General features: G+C 41.6%; 2 protein-coding genes across 2 annotated transcripts in view; one reads left to right on the top strand and one right to left on the bottom strand.

Moving 5' to 3' along the window:
- ANKMY2 (ankyrin repeat and MYND domain containing 2) overlaps nt 1–16,007 on the bottom strand; it is a 24,080-nt gene extending 8,073 nt beyond the window's left edge. The window contains exons 1-5 of the mRNA XM_005480840.3: nt 15,782–16,007; nt 12,506–12,570; nt 4,666–4,804; nt 2,786–2,884; nt 551–711 (exon numbers count right to left, since the gene is read on the bottom strand). Of these exons, the coding sequence (XP_005480897.2) occupies nt 551–711; nt 2,786–2,884; nt 4,666–4,804; nt 12,506–12,570; nt 15,782–15,992 (675 nt within the window). The 5' untranslated portion in view covers nt 15,993–16,007. The remainder of the gene's footprint in view (nt 1–550; nt 712–2,785; nt 2,885–4,665; nt 4,805–12,505; nt 12,571–15,781) is intronic.
- Nucleotides 16,008–16,163: 156 nt separating this feature from the next.
- Nucleotides 16,164–20,387, top strand: part of BZW2 (basic leucine zipper and W2 domains 2) — a 55,910-nt gene continuing 51,686 nt past the window's right edge. The window contains exon 1 of the mRNA XM_005480841.3: nt 16,164–16,321. The gene's annotated coding sequence lies outside the window, so the exon portion shown is untranslated. The remainder of the gene's footprint in view (nt 16,322–20,387) is intronic.

Here is a 20,387-nt window from a genome sequence, read left to right on the forward strand (position 1 = left end):
CCCAAGGAATTTTTTTTTTAATTTAGGTGTATTCATTTCTCTGAACTACACTGGAGGAGCAAACCATAAAAGACATTATTGTCAGCAATGTCCTGGGAAGTAAAATAAACATTCTCTTGCACATACTTTCAGAAACAGCAGCAGTGGTAGATGTTACTGTGGCAAACCAGTGATGAAGGTAGGAAGATACATGCTGAGAAAAGCACTGAGAGAACAATGAGATTTTGTTAAGATTGGAAATTGTTGTATGTTTCCACTTCAAGTGGGGCTGAGTAATAAAGCCAAAAAAGACAGCTATTTAAGGTTACTGATATAAGAAGTAAGAATCTCTCCAGTCAAAGGTGTTAGTTCAAGATTCTGGTGTATACAAACACTGAAATAATTTTTTAATCACATCTGAACATTGAGCCTGCTTATTTCTCATTTTCAGAAGTAGCTGAATTAGCAGATAATACTTTTGATCTCAGCTGAACTTGTAGAAGAGCAGAAGGCTTTCTGACACACAGAAACTACTCCCCCACCAACAAATACAATTTACATATTACTCCACCTTAACAGGATGCATGTTGGTAGTAGTAATAATTTTATGCAGAGGTCCAGCTAATTTTACTGGCAGTTTTGGTTCTTTGTCTAAGCCTTGTGGTTTAGTGTAGTAGTCCAGCCTTTCACGTGGAAAGAAGTTGTTGATGACAGTCACACAGTCATGTTGACCTAAAGGCACACAAGAAAAAAAATCACCAGTGAAATAATAACAAGGAAAAAAACCCCAAAACCACCTAAACCCAAATGTAATCTAAGCAATACAAGTGAGAATTACCCACATGCAAAGGAGCTCTGCATGATATATTTTGCACTGCAAAGAGGCAACTCTTGTCATTCTCTTGTGTGTAGCTCTAACCAGAGAGTGTTATTAACTTAGTCACTCCCAGCAGGGAAAGCCCTCATGAAAATTAATTTTGAATATCCTGTCTGCTTCCTGCATTCTCTTTCCCTGGTAAGCCACAACTAGGAGAATAGTCACTTCTCCCCAGATTATACTATGCTAGTAGTCTCATACTGGTGCTATAATTTTTCAAGATAATATTTTTCCACTTTGTACTTTTGAAATTAATGACATTTGCATTGAGATTCATAAGCTTTCAGACCTGCAAGCAGATATTACTGTATTAACCTAAGGTGGGAGAAGTTATAAGAACAGAACAGGTTTAGAGTTTACAAAAAATAAAAGGACTGTAATGAAAGTAACAAGATAAGAAAAGTTACACCCTCTTCTTGTTTTCTACATCTGACAATACAATGGATTACTTGACTAAAGGGAAAGTAAAACTTATCTTTTCTAGTTCAGGACCACATTCTTTAAATTGATTGATTTGTCTTGGCACTAATCCTATAATCACCAGAAGACACAGCCAATCAAATTCCAACATTTAAAATCCTCCACTGTTTTAGAAGAGACAGTTCTGAGCTAATAGAGCACAGTGTAAGACAAATGACAGGGGAAGAAGTATCCTCACTTCCCACACACAGGCAGATGAATTAATGTTGATTGGACAAAGAATAAAAAAGGAACAGGAATAGATTCCAATGTTCAGACTTTTACAGAGTAGTGTATCTCAGTATGCCTGAAAATATTTATGCTACCTTGGTGATGTGATGAGATTTTTACAAGAATTCTTAAAAATTATGTTGGAGATAATATTCCCCATTCACTCCATACAGCATCACATGGGAAAGATTCTCCAAATCCAAAGGATAAGTAATAGGAATAGATTTCTCTTATACTTAAATGAATAGTTAAGGTTTGGCTGCTTGAACCTCAAGTGAGCAATGTCAGCCTTTTCTTCTTTAAAACAGCAGAATAAGATAATGGAAACTGAAACAGCACTAAATCACTATTCAAGTAAGTAAATCTAAATGGCAAGGTAGCCTTGAATTCAGACCACCAAAAGGACTTGAAAGGGAATTCTCAGGCATTCAAACACCACGAGAAGGTTGTGTTTGAAAGAAAATACAGGTCTTCATTTTTGGGAAGCAATAGCTGTGCCATTGAAAATGACTCCACTTAACCTCATAATATTTTATCAATTTTCCCTGCTAGAGACAAAGTGGGACATTTAGCCAGAAACCTAGTAGGTCAAGGAGGGTAAAAAAAATGAAAAGGGCTTATAAAAACAAACAGAAAAAGAGAAAAAAAAAAAAAGAGAAAAAACAACAGCAAAAAAGCCTATTGCATGTTTTGCCAGGGATTACTTCACATGCTGGAATGATAAATCTTTCTCTTATTCCAGTGAAGTCCAGGTCAGTAAGTAGTGAGTGCCTCAGAAGAGGTTCCAAGACTTTGTCCCTCTCCCAGAAGCCAGGGAGAAAGAAGGGCAGGGGGTGGCATGCTGCCAGCACACAGCTGCAAAGCTCAGCTGAGCTCCTAACTCCCGGCACTACAGTCGTCCTTTCCCACAAGAGAAGCTCCAATGAGCACTTGGTGCTGCACTCTGGATCCCTCCAGTGCAACCAGCTTCCTCTTACTATCTCCAAAGCAGTGGCATTACAAAAACTTACACACTTGTGTAGCACCTGTTCTCACAGCTCAGATCATCTGTGTTTTTAGGAAATCAAACATGGGAATAGGACACAAATTGACTCTTACAGGATGAGATGTGGAAAATAAAGATCAACAACATGTCAGTTCCGAATAAGTCATTAAATAATGTTTCTCCAAGAAAAAGCATCAGATTCTAACACTTCACTTCTTTAGGAGTTTAGAAAATGATAGTTCTTTTCATCTTACCCACAAAAGCAGCCATCTGAGCAGCTGTCCTTCCCACAGAGTTGACAACATCAGTTTCTGCTCCAGCCTCTAACATCATCCAGGTGATTTCTTTGTTTCCTGAATTTGCAGGAAAGATATGGGGAATGAGCAAGGACAAATCAGAACTTGTAATTCTCTATGCTTCAGAAAAAGAGGTACTGAATTTCTTGAAGACCAGGAACAACACTGAGGAAAATGAATGCTCTTAATGCCACTATTTTAAGCATGAATTAAGAGAAAGGCATGTGCTTATTTAGAGTTCCAGCAGGTGTAACTCTGCTCTCTGTAGTGCACATTCAGCTTCCTGTGGAGCTTATGGGAGTCCTACTCCTGTAGCTACACTAGAGGTTGGTCCCTCAGGACAGCAGTATAGAAAGGAAATTCTACTAATCTAGTTTAACAGTTCAACTACATTTGCTATTCTAAGAAGAAAAACACGTTCAGGACTATGATGTAGCAGGAACACAGTGAACAGAACAGATTGTTCCTTTCTCCAGTGGGAACTGGGTGTTCAGACTGGGCTAAATACCAAGGAAAATGGAGCTAAAATTTGATGGGAAGATTAGATGACTTAATTGGTGCCCTTCAGAGACTAAAAAAGGACACTTGTCACCACTCCTGCTGGTTCTGCTTTCAAAGGTATTCTTACTTTATCCATTTTTGTGCAGATGCTAAGTACAGAAAAGTGAATACAAAAAGGGGATGGTGGATGAAAATGAATGTTTAAAAACAAAGTCACTGCGTCAGTAGTGCTCATGTACCTTTTGTGCTCACAAATAACAGACTCCAAAGTCAACACTTAGAAGCTTTCACACCCAGGATGACAGGCTAAAAGCTCAGCTGTGAGAAAATGGTAAAAATACAGCATTTTCTATAAAATTGCAGTCATTTAACAGCCTCTAAGAGTTCGTCCTCATCTATCTGCTGCAGCTGTGATATTGCTCAATACCACAGAACACTGGAATTTCACAAATCTTTTTACCAAAGCTGTAGCTGAAAAACAATCTGATGATCTAGTTAAGGTTCATGCACACACAGAAGCCTTTTTTTTAATAGCTATGATGAATGAAGGCAGTTTAAACTCTACCTGCTAAGAACCCTGACTCCCCTAGAATCTAATTTTTGGTAAGATGTAAGTGGCCTAGCAAAGAAGATACTTAAAATCAAATACTTTCTCCAAAAGGAACCATGTTTTAATGTAATGTCTTTTTCTTACTCAAGGAAATTACTGTACCAGCCATCAGGGGAAAAGAATAGCAAGAGGAAAACTGCAAACCACCACTTGAGACAGGAGAAGATATACACAGCTGTAAGCACTCCCACAAAAAAAATAATAATGTAAGAGAAGAGTGAAAATTATTTTGGGAAAACATGGTTTTAAAACTTACTAAGTACATTTTTAAAAGCCCATACAACAGTTGGAAAATAATGTAGGAGAAAGACAAAATTTGAAAAATACTGGATTGAGAAGTCTTATATATTACCAAAAGCTACTGGTTCAGCATCATTTTCAGTGTAACACAGTCTACGTAAGAAAAGAAAACTTTTCTAAGTAAGAAAACTGTCCCAGGAAAGTGAATGCTGAGATCTCAAACAAACAGGACAAAGTAGGTACAGGACAAGTAGACTGCATGCCTCAAAATGCTGAACAAAAGAAATTTTCATATGAGTCTGAACAGAGGCTCTCCTGTTGCACTGCCCACAGGGTTTTATTGAACATAATGTAGTTGCATGAATCATATAAATAACAGCAAACCTGAAAAATAAAAGCATGTCAACACTTTTAAATTACTAACTGATGGCAAATTGTACCCATTAATGTCATAAAAATCAGTGCTCTGAGCGTAGTAAGAAGTTACCTGAAAGTCCAGCAAACATCAAGGCGGTGTATCCATGCTCATGTTCATTGCAGTTCACATCAGCTCCGTGTCTCAACAGCAACCTGCACATGTCCACCTTCCCTTTGTAGGCTGCGTGCATCAGAGGGGTCATGCCATGCTGGCAAAAGGAAGGAGAAGCAAGGAGCACACAAAAAAGAATGTTACATGTCTTGATCTTCATACCACTGATCATTTTCACTTGGCCATACATATTCAATATAACTACCAAAGCCTCACATAGTATGTTATTTACCAAAAACCCTCACAAAATCTTCATGAAAAAATATGGTTACTAACATGCAGCAGACTTCCATGTCAGTTTTCTTATTATGCTGTGCTATAGATCTGAAAACAGAGCATGGTTTAACAAATGAAAACCATTTACAGTCAATTTATCATTGTTCTTTTATGAAAGACATTAGTGTTGAAGACAGCTAATGTTTCTGCCAGTTGGAAAAGCTTGGTTTAGAAAATTTCTTAGCTTCCTATGTTACTCTTTTCTCCCCTGCTGTGGCTTATATGATAAGCAGCAAAAAAATTAGAAATAGGCTCTTGTTGTTTTAAACATTACAAAGATTTTCAGTCTCTGAAACCCATCTTGCTCATTTTTAGCCATGATTACTGATAGTTTTGCCATCCTGGCACTGTGTCCATGATCAGCCAGAGCTCCAACAGCCCTCATAAGGACACACAGCTCATGCCAGACTTGGACAAACCTGGCTGGTTTGCTCAACCGCCCCAGTACAAAAAGGATTCACTTCAGCACAGGAGGACTGAGGTGGGGTTATAAAAGTAAAGCTGGGCAAACCCCTGAGGAAATTTTCAGAACTAGGGTGAACTGTTAGTGCAGGCTCTCTCTCTATCTCTCTTCCAGGGCAGGGAGAAACACGCTGCTGGTCGATAAAACTGCATGACACTCCATTTTCAGAATATAGTATGCTTTTTCCAATATGCTGTTTGTTTTTACTTAACATCAGGTCAGGATTCATGTTATCAGCCAAGACACTTCAACTGTCCAAGAACACACTCCAACACTGCATGCCAGGAGAGTGCTTTAGTCAGTTCCTCAAGAAAATCAAAATGGCATTCTGTTCCTTATTTGCCAGTCAAGGCTGTGGGCTTGAGCACACTCATGTACAACATTACTGCATCTCTGTAAATGCCTGGTAATGTGATATTCTGAAATAATGTAATTGTCAGTTTGAGCCTTAATGTATTTCTTGTTTCTATTTATGACTGAGCGAAACCCAAGTAAGTTTGATTTACCAGTATAATTTTCAAAAAAATCTAAAGGTGAGGGAAGTTGGAAAAGTTAAAAGTATAATAATTTTAAGGTATTACAGTTTCATTACTCGCCGTCCTAACTGAAAATAACAGAAAGTGCTTACTTGATGCATTATATTTTAGTAACCCACAAATTTTGGAAAACTGCAATATAAAATAACATCGAAGATCCAAAATACCTAAAGAGATCCCTTCATGAATATGAAACAAGACTGCTTTTCCTAGATTTTATTTGGGGTACCTCAAATGTTGAATAAATACTTTCTGTCCTACTATAAAATATATTTTATTATATTACATTTCAGAATGTTACATCAAAAGCAACTTTGCAGGCCAATCCCAGCCTGGAGTCACAGCAGGGATTTGTCTCCGTTAGCAGCACAGAAAGGTACTGCAGTAAAGGAATACAAACACAGCACAGTTTTTGATGGGAGAAAGATTTTTAAAAAACAATGACTTTTTAGTTTGGTTATATGTTGAAAGCCAGTTGTTTCAATTAAGATCTGAAGATTATATGACAAAGTAAAGAACTGGGATTGTTTTATCCTCTCCTCCCAGAAAACTGTTTTTTAAAATCCTTTGATTTAATTTTGGAAGTGTCAGGCTGTGGTGTGGATCAAAAAAACGTATCAGGCAGAAATATGTGGATGGTTGCTATAAAATTGGATTTGAAATCACATTAATATCAGTTTTTCACATTCACAGCAAACAAAAGGGTCAGGCAAGACATAAATTTACCTGGAAATGCTGGGTATCCTGTATTATGTCCCTACACTGAAACTGGATTGACTGCAAATACTTTTCTCAGCCTGAATGTCAAAGACAGGTCCAGCAACAGTCTGTTTTCTCACAGATGACATTTGGATTGTCAATACAATGTATGTTAAAGACAAAACTTACAGATGGTTTATTAAGCATACAGATGAAACAAATTTTTTTCCCCTATGAAACATCAGATGAAGGCTCCTTTTTCTAGCTGTTACCATGCAACATTCTTCTGACCAAAAAAATCAAACTTTTTAATCTTGCTCCCCAGGACAAAAGTAAATCCTTCCCAGCTTTCTTGTTTTTTGTAGGTATGTTACATGGTAACTTCTCTTCTGCAGGGCTGCAAGTATTTCCTGTATGTCTCACCATTCAAGAGGAATAGAGTTTGCTGGAGAGGCATTTTTAGAGGCATTTTTAGTGCCTCTAAAAATTACCTGGCACTTCTCTTGACTGGGTTCTCCAGCTCACCAACCAACAAGGCCCCACTGGCACAACAGGTCTCAGCCAGCCTGGCCATTACAGACCATGCTTCCCAGTTCCTCATGCTGAAAATAGCCCAAAAGCAGGCTGAGGAATGGGATTCCAAGAACTGCTGCCATGGGGGGGAAGTCAGTTGACTAAAAAACCTCCAAACAATGACTATGGGGTCAGTGGAGGGTCAGACAGATGAGTACCAGAACCAGGGAGGGGTTGGACTCCATCACCAGCACAAAGGAAGAAGAAAGCAGATCAATCTCTCTTCAGCATCCAGCTGAGGTGTGCTTGAACAGGATGAATAAAAACAAATTCATGAAGATAATAAAATGGAAAAGCAACCTTCTGCCTCCTAGGAACTACAAAGGAAGTTTCCAACAAAACTCCTGCTCAACCTTCATCAACCAGAGGAACGGAGAAACACAGGACAAGAAGGGAACAGGAAGAGGGACAAACAAACAAAAAATACACATATGCATATTTGGCACAAGACCTCGCAATTCTGTGAACATTTAAACACTCATAATCTGTTAAGAACAGACATCATGAGTGTATTGTTTTGTGGCTAACACGATGACAATCCACCACTGAAGCAGCCACATAAACCTGTGTTACTCAAGCAAAAAGTGCAATCCAAGTGCTCCCGACATTCCCATGCTCACTTCACCCTTCTTCTCAGCCACGGAACCTTGCCAAGATGCGGCATACAGGCTGGATGACACTGGAGCAGTCCCTCAGCAGCTACTGGGGTACACTAAGACATTGCACATGCGAGCATCAGCTATTTAAATAGAGTGGGAAAAGTAAAAAAAAAAAGGAAAGTGAAAGGGTTGTCAAAACCCCAGCTGAAAACGTGCTGTAGACACTTGTATGCCAGCAATATTAAAGCATCCACCTCTCCCTTCTCCAGGGAGAACTGGAATCATTCCTCCAATGAGGAATGTAGCCCCACATTAACACAGAAGAGTGTCTTATTTTACCCTTCAGATTCAGGCAACAGTTCAAGTCAGAAAATTACAAACAAAACACATAACTCTGGGTTTGACTTTTACTTGAGACAGTATTTGGGGCATGGCTAAAAATGATGTAAAAAGAACAGGTGCTACAAGGCAGAAATACTTGTTGATGTATCTCTTCAAAAATCACCTCTCTTGTACTGAATGCTGTTAGTCTAGAAATACAACTTGATTCTTCACTGAATGAAAGCCTCTAGAAATCTCACCCTTCAAGCTTTTGAATAAGATTACCCTTACACATCTCTAATTTCCCAAAAGCAGAATTTGGAAGGAGGTCAAGAGCTACATGCACAAATAATTTTAGCTGTAGCTAAGTATGGACTAATTAGAATATGAAATACTGTTCACTAAGTGTCGATCACAGCTATAGTTCTCCTTTACAGTCATCCTGCTCAGCTGTTGGTTTCACATATGTAACACATTAGATTCCTCTGATGATTCCTCTGATGATTTCAGTTCATCTGCAGTGATGAAAAGTTAAAGCCTACATCAATCAGCAACCTGAATTGAAACCAGATAATTCTTACTGGCAGTGGAATTTTCTTTGCTTTGTATATTTTGAAGTATTATGTAAAAAACATCAAAAGACAAACCCCTTCTTCCTCAACAAAGGCCAAGGATATGGCATTTTCTGCTAGCATAGGATTTTCACACTAGGATAGCAAGGTAGATTACCTGAGGACCCCTCCACTGAACACACTCACTATGAGTGAAGCTGCTCATATCTCAGCCAGGAATAAGCAGGCTGCTGCTGTAATTCCCAGGAAGTGTTTGGTTCTGTAGCATAGAGAAGCAGTCTGTTTCTAAATGATCTATTACCAAACTGAACAGCTCAATTACCAAACTACAGGAAGAAAGTAATGCTGCTAATGCCAGATGATAGTTCTGTAAGAAGATTATGAACAACCTTACAGTTATTTTAAATAGAGAAAAATGATGTATTTTTCAGGTCAAGTCTGTTGGCTTGATCTGTAGAAAACAAGGGATGTAGTACTCCACTACTCCTTTGCAACCTTAACTACCAACATGACCAGAGGAAACTTCCACAGCTGGAAAGCTCATGTGCTTCCTTGAGCCTGCCTTTCTATATCAATCTGAAATATTTTAGCCACATGCTGCAGATGGAGTTCAAGTCAGCGAAGGGATGACAAAAAGTCACAGTATTTACAAGCTCTGTGCTCTCAGAGGAAAGAAAAGTTCTGAACACTTTCTTCAATACTAAGTTTCCAAATTATCAACCACTCCATTAAAAAATGACTAAGAAGTGTGCACTTAAGTTAAATATATTTGATTTTATTTTTCATCTATTTCTACAGCCCATCTATTTGTTCCAATGTTTGAAGACACCTGAACTTAATTGTCCCTGAAGTTTTAAAGTTGCCAAACCATTAAAGACCAGTTTTGCAGAAAAGCCATTGCACTTGTTTTCATAAAGACAGTGATTAAGGCACAACAAAACAATTGATTTGGTCAGAAAGGGTGCTGAGAAAACACAGACTTTATCTGCAGGATATCTCCAACCTTCTGGAAGATGGGCATCTGGGAAATTTGTTTGAGTGAAGGGATCTTACTCTGTGCTGACACTCCCAGCAGAGCTCAGCAGACAGCAGGAGGTGAAGGGTATGAGGGAGTCTTGGAACAAGGGCAGGAAAAGCAAGCAGACTTAGAAAGTAATATTTTTTTTTTATTTTTAAATACATGTACCAACAGCAGAAGCAATGCTGAGATACTGCATCCAGCTCCTATGTATGTTTTTAAAGTAAAAAGCCAAAACAACTGGAAAGGATCTGAAAAAGAGCCACTATTATAGCTCACTTGCTGCAGAAACATAACTTCAGGCAAGATACTTAAAAGGTCACTGCATCTGGAAGATGTTAAAATGTGACTTGGTCCTTGTCTAAAGGTACATAGAGAGAAGACAGCTGATTGTTAGTAGTTTTTAATCTACAAGAAAGTGGATCCAAGCAATTAGACTATACAGTCAAACCAAAAATGAAAGGAACAGATTATGTGTGGGCTCTTTTTAAATTAGGAAGTGCACCATATAACAACCCGCTTCTGATGCTGTGAGTTCTTCAGCCCAAAATTACTAAATTGTGATTGCATGCTTGCTGTACCACAGGTAGAAGACAGAATTACATTCAACCTGGGCTCATTCTGTGAATTCTCTCATGTAAAGAAGTCCTCAAGGATGGAAATAAGCTCCTAACTGAACTGAGTTCCCCCTTTAATATCTAAGTTCCATCTTCAGGGCTTCCTCACTTCTTAACATTAACAAAATAAGTAACGGTAGTAATGTAAATGTGAATTTCAAGATAAGCAACTAAGGCAACAGAGAAAAAAAATAAGACCTGATGCACTGAGAGCAGTCTCCAGTTGTGGCAACAACAAATAACAGACTAAGCTGATGTTAACTGGGATTTCACACAATCTTACTTATGTATAGATATTAGAATAACACATTGGAGCAAAGATGGGTTATAAAAGAAAAACTGTAACACTAAAATAGCTGATGGATTTAAGAAACCTGAACCTTCTCCTGTTTAATGTGCATGATTACACACCATGTTTACTTCTTGGGAGTAAAAAAGAGTCTGCAAGAAGTCCATTGCATAAAGTTTTATGGGCCTTATTTGTATTTAGCCAGATAGGAGCCTTAGGTAAATACTGTTAATTCTCTTTCTTCTACAACAGTAGCCTGAGGCATAACTCAGACATGTTTTTTTGAATAAGCCACATCCTTTTAACACTAATCCTGGATGTTGCACTAATACTGCAGCAATGCTGCCATCATTGAGCACAACCAGCAACTACACTTAAGGAAAACCTTTTGATGTCCATACAATAAAGCACACTTACAACCAGACTTATACTGTGTCTTGGGTTCCTAAAGTTCACTGTAAACCAGACTAGTTTTACAGAAACTTGTTGAAATTCATACAATAGAAATTCAGGTTCAGTATTTAACTTAAGAACAATCAGAAAATTGATCTGTTGGGAGAAAAAAAAGGCTAACAATATGCCATGAAGATACCTGGTAGAAAAAATGGCAATTTTTACTCCATTCAGCATTTATGAGGCCACATCTACAATGTACCCTGTCCCATTTTGAGCCTTCCAGTGCAATAAAGACATGAACAAACTGCAACAAAATCAATGCAGTACCACCACTACATGGTAGGAACCTGAGCACTTGTGCAGTGAGGAGAGGCTGCAGGAGCTGGGCTTGCACAGCCTGGAGAAGAAATGGCTTTGTGGGACCCAACAGCAGCCTGCCAGAGCTGACAGGGAGAAGACAAACTCTTCACTTGTGGTGGTAGAAGGGCAAGAGACACTGAGCCTGGGCTGAGGTTCAGACACAAGTGAAACACTTTTTCACCGAAATCACAGTAGGAGAGTAGAACTAGTTGCCCAGAAATATTTTACAGTCTCCATCCTTAGAGATTTACAAGGCCAGACATGTCAAAACTCAGAGCAATCTCATCTGACCCTGGAGCAGAAGCTGCTTTGAGTCAGAGGCTGAACTAGACACATTCCCAGAATTTCCCAGTGATACCTATGAAATGATAAAGCTGTGAAAACAACCACAGATTAACATTTAAATGGGTAAATTATACATAGATTTAAAGTGCATGATGGGGAATTAGTTTTGCTTGCATGCTACATTTCATATTAATGTTGCATGCTTTAAAAAAACATTGTAAGAAGACAAATAAGAGGAAACATGAACATCACATAAGGTTCCTTCTCCATAACCTTATTCCCACCTCCAGGTAGCACTTCAGGATTTAATCTGGTACATGTTTACCACACCCATTTGTATAAAAGGCTGTGGCTCCATTTCTGATTGAGCTACTCACCCTCCAAGTATGCCCACGAGACCCAAGCATGGCATGGGGACTGGACAGGTGCTGTGCCTGCCACAGAGGGACAAGCACAGGGACTTCACTGCTTGTGAAGGTGACAAGAAGTCAGGGAGCACCCCCACGTGTTTTGCTGCAGCATTTACCTTACAGACAAAGCTCAGGCTGGAACTTGAGACAAAATACATTCTAGTACTTTAAGTAACATTAATCTTGAACCTTTCTTTAAAAAACAGTAAGAACTATTCAAAGGTTCATTACTCAGCTGCATGCTGGAAATATCTTGAGAGTAACTCTGATTTTCAGGGCTATAGCAACTGCTGTTAGAGAAATGTTATTTAACAACAGGAAGGCCTTCACAGCTAGCATTTTCCTTATTAAACTCAGCATAATGCTTGCACAGGTTTGCACTACCTCATCCAGGCAATTGACACGGACATTCTTGCTCCCCAGTAGCCTTCCAGCCTCCTCAGTGTTTCCTTTAAATAAAAAGACACAGAGAGAAAAGGGGGTGAGAAATAAAATAAACTGAGAATCTGGAGGAAAATGGTCATTTCCATTTCTCATTAGAATCAAAATCTTTGTATGTTACCTGCTTAGGATGTAGATTAACCACCAATAAATTAATTGCACTCAGTGAAGAAGCTTAGGAATGAACAGTGTTATGTTTTAGAAGGTAAAAGCCAAGAACTCACAACATCAAAGAAAAGCATGAACTACAAGTAAACATCCATTTTTTGTGCAGTAACTGACTTACACACACAAAATTGGGACACTGATAAACAGCACATGAACGGCTCCAAATGAGCATCATGATACTGAGCATTTTAACAAATGTTGTGCTTTCATCTCTTCTGGGGCCTCTTTAGTCTAAAAGAGCAGTCTACATTCTCAAAAAAAGAAACTACCTCACTTTAAAGACTTTTTGGTTTGAATGAAACATGCTTCATCATTTACTCGCATCATTTTTCCTGTTTCAATTTGAAATTTGCAATCTAACACACTCACAAGAGTGGAATGAATTTCCTTTTTGCTAATAGAGAATAGAGATAGAAAGGACAAGGACCCAGGTAGCTTGATCATTGACATTTCTAAAAATTGCCTAACACATAAGTAGACTGAAGTCTGAAAAAAATGTGCCAGGAAAAACAGGCTACACCTGTTTTTTAATTCTACTGTTCTACTATTTTTCAATCCCCTACCAAAATCCTTTTGGCTAAGCCAGAGGTCTAAGAACATGATTTAAGTCCATTGGAGCACAATTCAGATATTGCCAAGACAGCTTCTACAGGCATAAAGAAATAAAAGAACATTCCAAGAGTCTGAGTTTGGAGAATATTATTGCAAATTAACAGAAACTTCTAATTACTGATTCAATCATCAGCAAAGCTCTTTCAGAAGTGATGTGCTTAATAAAAATAAGTACTGCAACACTTATTTTAATTATTTTCATGCTTATCTTCACTCTTTCAAAAGTCATCCACCAATGTTTCAGCAAAACAGCTCTTGCAACTTCAGTTTTGGCTAAAAATCCCATTGAAATACTAGAAATAATTTATTTTCATGCTTTTTGATGTGGTTTAACTACACTACATGGATTTTTACCATTTTTCTTTTAATTCATTAATATCAGGAAAAAAAGACAATTACCTGAGTCATCTCACACACTTAATAAAGACTGACAGTCATGGAACCATGAACTAACTTACTCCCCCAGACATACATATATTCTAAACATGTTAGAAGCTTCTTAAGAACTGGATCAGTTTTCAGAAGAATATCCCAGCCAAAGAACAAACATCAGTAAGAGAAAGTCTTCAAGGGCTGATCTCCAAGCAAATTTTAATACAAGCAAAGCAAAGTTGCATTTACAAACCCAGAGTTCTGTATGAGAAAACACTGAAGGATTTTCAGACAAGACATTAAACTGGTGGCAGTCAGACTGCTAGAACTGGCCAGAGGTAAAAGCTGGAGCCAGGCTCCTCATAGTGGTGGCATGGTAGGAAGCCAAGAGAAAACAGGCAGAAGCTGAAATGAAAGGAAGCTTCAGACTGGAGACAAGGAAAACCACTTTCACTATGAACCCAGTAAGGCAAAGAGATTGCCCAGCAACACTGTGCAGCATTCCTCCCTAGAAGTTTTCAAGGCCTGCTGGGATAAAGCCCTGAGTGATCACATTTGACCTCACAGCTGATGTGTTTTGAGCAGGAGGTTGGCCTAGAGAATTCCTGAGGCCTCTTCTAAGCTGAATTATCTCATCACCCCAATCAGAAGCATCAGGTAAGTTAGACAGAGGTTTCTGCAAGACCAAGGTCTGAAACTCTTATTAAAGTGAGTCAATCAAACTGGTTCTGGTCCACAACAAATTCACTGCTCATTGTCCTTGTCCTATGCTTGTGTCTCTGACACAGAGGAACGTTTTAATACAACTGAGAGTGAAGCACCAAAACCAGTAAAACTTTCATGGGTTCAAATTGCCTTGAAACTACATCTAGAAATGCATAGAACACAAAATGTTTATAGTTTGCCTCCAACTAATGAACGTTGCTCATGATTTTCAAAATACCAGTTAGAGGGTAACTATTTAGTTGGGGTTACGAAATTCACATTGCTGGACCAGGAAACCTAAATGACAGAAAGTACCCTGGCAACAAGCATGTGTGACAGATAGTGCAACGAAACCGTGACACTCACACGAAATGCAAAACCACAGAATGGGTCAGGTTAGAAGGGACCACAGTAGCCTGGTATCTGCTCCAACCTCCCTGCTGAAGCAGGCCCAGAGCACATGGCACAGAACTGCATCCAGACAGTTCTGAGTATCTCCAGTGAGGGAGACTCCACCACTTCCCTGGTTAATCTGTTCCAGTGTGTGGCCAACTACACACTGGAAATCCTTCCTCTTAATCAAGTGGAATTTTCTGTGCATCAGTTTCTGCCCCTTGCCTCATGTCCTGTTGCTTGGCACCACCAGGAAGCACCAGGCTCTATCATCTTGACATCCTTCCTTCAGAGAGACATTGATGCCCTCTCCTCTCTCTAAGAGGACAATATAAGCCACTAAAAGGAATAGGAAAATAGAACATTATAAGGGATGAGAGGTGCACAACACCCCAAACAAACTCAAGTGCTGGAAATGCGAGAATAACGCATCTGCAAAGACGCCCTGGTCTGACAACAGCACATGGGAAAAATCTCACAGCACGCTAGAAGACTGGATTACCCCCAAGAAAACTTTTTCCTTTTTTTTTTTGGCAGTGGACATTAACACCAATAATGAGGCAAATATCACCAGACACTGCCGGTAAGATGCAAGCTTTCCCTGGCAGAGTTAGACCCGCCCAGCGGCGCTTCCCCAGCCCCGCAGCGCGCCCCCGCTGCACTGCCCGGGTGTCGCGGGCCTGCCGGGAGGGGAGCGCCGCTCTCCCCGCCCGGGCACAGCCGCTCTGCCCGCCCGGGAGAAGGAGAAGGGTGACGGCCCGCAGCCGGGGCGGGGAGGCAGCGGGCCTCAGCGCCGTGACCCGAGCAGCGCGGCGGGGGCGAGGGGAGCCCGCGGCGAGCGGCCGCTAACGGCGCCGCACCCGCCGCCCCCAACGTGCGGGGACACGAAACCCCTCCCGGGGCACGGCCAGCGGGGCCCGTGGGAGCTGCGGCCCGGGGCCGCGAGCGGCGTGGGCCGGGAGGGCTCACCTGTGGCGATCACTGCCAGCAAGTCCTTCTCCTCCGCGCTCAGGTCGCCTTTCCTGGGGGGAGCCATCGCGACCCCCGCGCAGGGTAAGGCGGGATCAGCCCGGGACGGCGCCCGAAGCGCCCCCGCCCGCGGCACCGCCCCCGCCCCGCTCCTCACGGAGCCTTCCGCCCGCAGCCCCGCCCTGCCGGGGCCGACTGCGGGGCGAACCATTCGTGCCCAGGGATGGGGGGCACTGCGTGCTAGCCTGTCGCCCTCCGCCAGCTTCCCGCGCGGTGCTGCCTGAGAGAAGGAGCCTGTCCGCTTTTATCCCTTGTTTTCAAGTCGAGAAACGCGTTACGCTTTTCTTTTTTCTCCCTTTTTTGACTTCTCCGCTGCTCGTTCGTTTCTCCTCCCCGGGGAGGTGCCGGCAGTGGTTTGGGCGGGCGGAGGCGCCCGTGTGTCAATGTGTCCGTCCTTCACTCCTCCATTGTCTCCCGCCGTCGCCGCTGCCGTCGCGCTCGCTCGCCCTCCCCGCCCCGGACCGCGCAACCACCGGACAGGTGCGGCCGGGATGGGGAGAGCGCCGGGCGGGAGCCGTGCCGGAGCCCCGCCGGAGCCCCGCGGCCGCGCTGCCCAGGCCACGGCGGCTGCTGTGGGGCAGCTCCGGCCGGGCGGGCGGGAGCGGCGGCCATGGCGGGGCAGGGCGGGCGGCGGCGGCGGCACAGCCCCGGTGTGGGTGCTGGAGCCCGGCTTTGGAAATGCCGCCGTTCTCGGGTTTGCGGAGCACCGGCGGCGCCGGGTCCGCTGCGGGAGGGCGGCGGTGCGGGCTCTTGTGCACGCCGGCCCTTCCTGCCGTGCTCCTGCTTTCCTGCCTTTTTATGGCAGCGGTTGGTCGGGTGGTTGGGCTTTTTGTTGTTTCGTTTTTCCCAGGCAGGAAGAGCGTTTTGTTCGGCTGGAGCGGCCGAATGCAGCCGTGTTCGTGCCACGGCATCGTGTCCGCAGGAGGAAGCGGGCGCTGATGGACCGGGAGGGGAAGGAACGCGCTCAGCGTGGTCAGAGCGGTGCCTTTTGTTGGCGCCTTTCTAAAATTAAACTGTTGGTGGAAAAATAATCTTTGTTACAGATCCAACTTTCCACTATTCCAGTGGAAGCTCGGGTAGGCACAGGGACCTGTCCCCTCCAAGGGACAGAGACTGAGGTTTAACATCTTTGATATTTGTCTGTGTTTATACCAGAGAAAAGAGCAGGACCCTGATACTTGATGCTGACTTTTACCCTCTTTTGTTCTACTCTTTAATGTGTATTTTTTGTATCCTTCCTTTTAAGAAACCCATTTTCTCCCTGTAGCTAATTTTTGAAGGCATGGCTTTATCAGCAAGCCGAATTTTTCCGTTCCTTAGTACTTGCAGGTCTCACACTGAAATATTTAAATACGTTTTGGAATTTCTCTTTCTAATACTGATTTTGTTCTCTATTTTGATACCTGTAGATGACTTTTTGACTCACTTTCAGAAATGGTGAAGTCTCTCATAGAAGAGCGTGTTCTCTGAATATGGTGTATCTTTGTAACTATTTGAGTAAAAAAACCCAAAATGTGATACAATTTTATTTTAACTAAACAGCCAAATTGCGTACGTTGCCATGTTTTTAAAAATCATGGAAATACAGGGGTGTACCACCATCTAGTTTTACTTGCATCAACAAGTGTAAGTAAAAGAAATTGATTTGGACTTCAGATTATAACAGATTCCCTTGACGTTTTTTGCAGGCAACCAAAAATGTCTTGAAGGAAATGCCATTGAAGCACAAGTGCTTTTAATATTCTGATCCAGAAACCGATCCCCATGTAGTGCTAACAGAAGTATGTCACTGGCTCAGCCATGAAGGCTGAAATTAGGATTTAAGTGGTCTTTTGTTGGTTCACTGCAGGGTGCGAGTTTTACCTGCTGTGAACAAATTTTGTGATACTACAGTGCCCCAATAATCTCTGTGGCACTATTAAATAACAGCCTTCAAGCTTCCTTTTGCATTTGAAAAAAACCCACAAAAACTGTCATGCATTCAGCACAGAAAAGTATGCATATGACATTCCTTTTATTTAATATGAGAATGTCATTATTGCCATCCTGCCCTTGTTCACAGAGTGAACAGACAGTTTTTCCTTGGCAGCCTCACTGGATCTCGCCTGGTGACTAAGGCTACAGGAGTGTTCCATCTGCAAGGGTAATAAAATACTTTCAGTGCTAGTTAAAACATGTTTCTCACTCTTACCTGGCTTCTGTGTGACCTTCAATCTTGTAATATGCAAATATTTCACAATCTTCAGATTATCCTTGTGAGAGTGTGAGGAAGTGGCATTGCCTCCATTTTATGAACATAATTTGAAGCATGGAGGCAACAAGTGATTTTTTTTTAAGGCAGTGTAGGGAGTCGTTGTCTCAGCAGTGCACTGGAACATGAAATGTAGGTTCTGTGCCTTTGTGTCTTTCCCTTTAATGCATTTTCTTTTATCTGCTGTATCTGTTTCACATATTTAAGACGTGCATTACTGCTTGGTAATTAATAATATGTATTTTGGGTATTACAGAGGGAGAAGAAATGTTAACCTCACTGTGCTTCAGAATATTTTCCTGATTTTAAATAATATGTTTACATATTAAAAATTCCCTATTTCCTCATCAGGTGTTACATCTGGTACTTGTGATTTGTGAAGCAGGAGCCAGTGGTGACATTTTTCCCCAGCAGTTTGCTGGTTTTACTGCATGGAGGTGTGCTCACAGGGATTTGTGATAGCTATTGTTACCAGTGTGTAGCTGATCCTCAGTGCCCTGTGCAATTGTCAGGGGTAAGATTCATGCAAGAAGATAACAAGGATTTCTTTAATTAAGTAACATTCATTTTGGAAGAATGTACAGAGCAATAACCTTTTTCTCAGGACAGTTTGGGGGGAAGAGACTGCCCTATGCCTTGGAGAGTGCACCATGAAGCTCTCAGTCTTTGTATAAGGAAGAGAGGGAGAGGAAATGCTGAACTGGTTTCACTGTTTTCTCTCAAATGACCTACCTCACTTCTGTCTTGGAGGGTTGCCTGAATTCTGGGTGTGTACTCTGCAGAGGTCAAAGATCCCATAGTCAGTGCCTGGGCCTGGCAGGGTCAGAAACCTGTCTGACCCACTCCATTTTGTCTAGGGGAAAATAAAATAATAGGTCAAACACGTATGCATAGTTCTATGACTTATTTCCTAGCTCCCATCTCACTGGTTCAGCTAGGGATTTCCTCAGCAAGAAGTGGTGTCTTTGTGTTTACCTTTATGTTTGACAGCCTAAAGCAGGCTGGTAGGCTTTTTAAATTTAGATAAATTGTGTATGTGCAGCAACCCATGATTATAACTTCCATGACTGCTTGAAAAGGGGACTGCTTCTTTCCTGTTTGTGAACCTGCTGCTTCATGGTTTTGTTCAATCCCCAGCCCCCAGTTCCTGTTCTGGGAGCCGATGAGGAATTGGTTCCTGTTCAGCCTTGACAGACCTGTGGTGACCCCTGCCATTGTCTTTTTGCTGAGCTGAAGTGTTGGGTGTATGTAAAATCCCTTACATATTGTTGCCAAGTGTATTTTTGTAAACTAGCTCTGTCTTCCTGCGTGCCCTGGGCAATAGGAAATCTCCTTCAAGTGCAGTTGAGCCTTGCAGACAGACCCCCACTGGGTTTTGGTCCTGCTGTCTCCAATCCTTATAATTATATCCTGGCCAAAGTTAAGAGGATCTAATAGGATTATTCATTTAGATCAATTCAAGTTCATGCAAGTTCAAGGGGTTTTTATTGCTAGAAACATCCTCTGTTTTTTCCTCTCTGATCTCACAAATAGTAATCTGTGGATAAGTTACTTCCCTGCCCCCCCCACCAGCCCAGTTGATTTGCTTTGTAAAACTCAGATTTCTTGAAGTGCTTTTATTATATTGTAAGGGATATTTTTCAACTTTCATTTGTTTCTGGATCTCAGGGCAGCCACTCATCTTTGTTATAATCTGTCAATGTTGCTAAGGCCTGTTTTGTACCAGAGGGTAGATTGTGAGACCATGGAAAAATAACTGAAACTGGTGAGCACTGATACATGTTTTTGAGCACAAGCGGTGTATCCACAATAGCTACACACAAGGTATTCCTGTGGATAAAATGCTCATCTGGGACCTCAATAGGGATCTCTACCTGTTACTGATTCCTTGTGAGACCTTGCTCTTCACTTTGACCTTCAGAAGCAAATCTTAGGACTTGACTCTAGCTGTATCCAAAGTCTGGCAAGATGAGGTTTATGCTGCTTTCATCTTCTCTTCAATCCTGACTTGAAGGATTCTTACATATATGGGACAGAAGGACACCAAAGTGTTTTCCAGAAGATTGTCTGGTGCAGACTACAGGATGAGCATGGTTGAGGTGAGCAGTGTTCTCCAGCAGGAAATACAGGTCAGAGCCTTGTGAAAATACCAGTTTGGGGCTTGAATGTCTCTGTAATGGTAATGCACTCCTGTCTGGGCTTAGTGATCTGATTTAACTTAGGTATTGGTTTACTCCAAGACTTGACATGATTGAGCAGAGCCAGCTTTGGTGGTTTTGCACCTAAAATATATCC

This window comes from Zonotrichia albicollis, chromosome 1 (genome assembly GCF_047830755.1).
Source record: "Zonotrichia albicollis isolate bZonAlb1 chromosome 1, bZonAlb1.hap1, whole genome shotgun sequence".
Classification (NCBI taxonomy): Eukaryota; Metazoa; Chordata; class Aves; order Passeriformes; family Passerellidae; genus Zonotrichia; species Zonotrichia albicollis.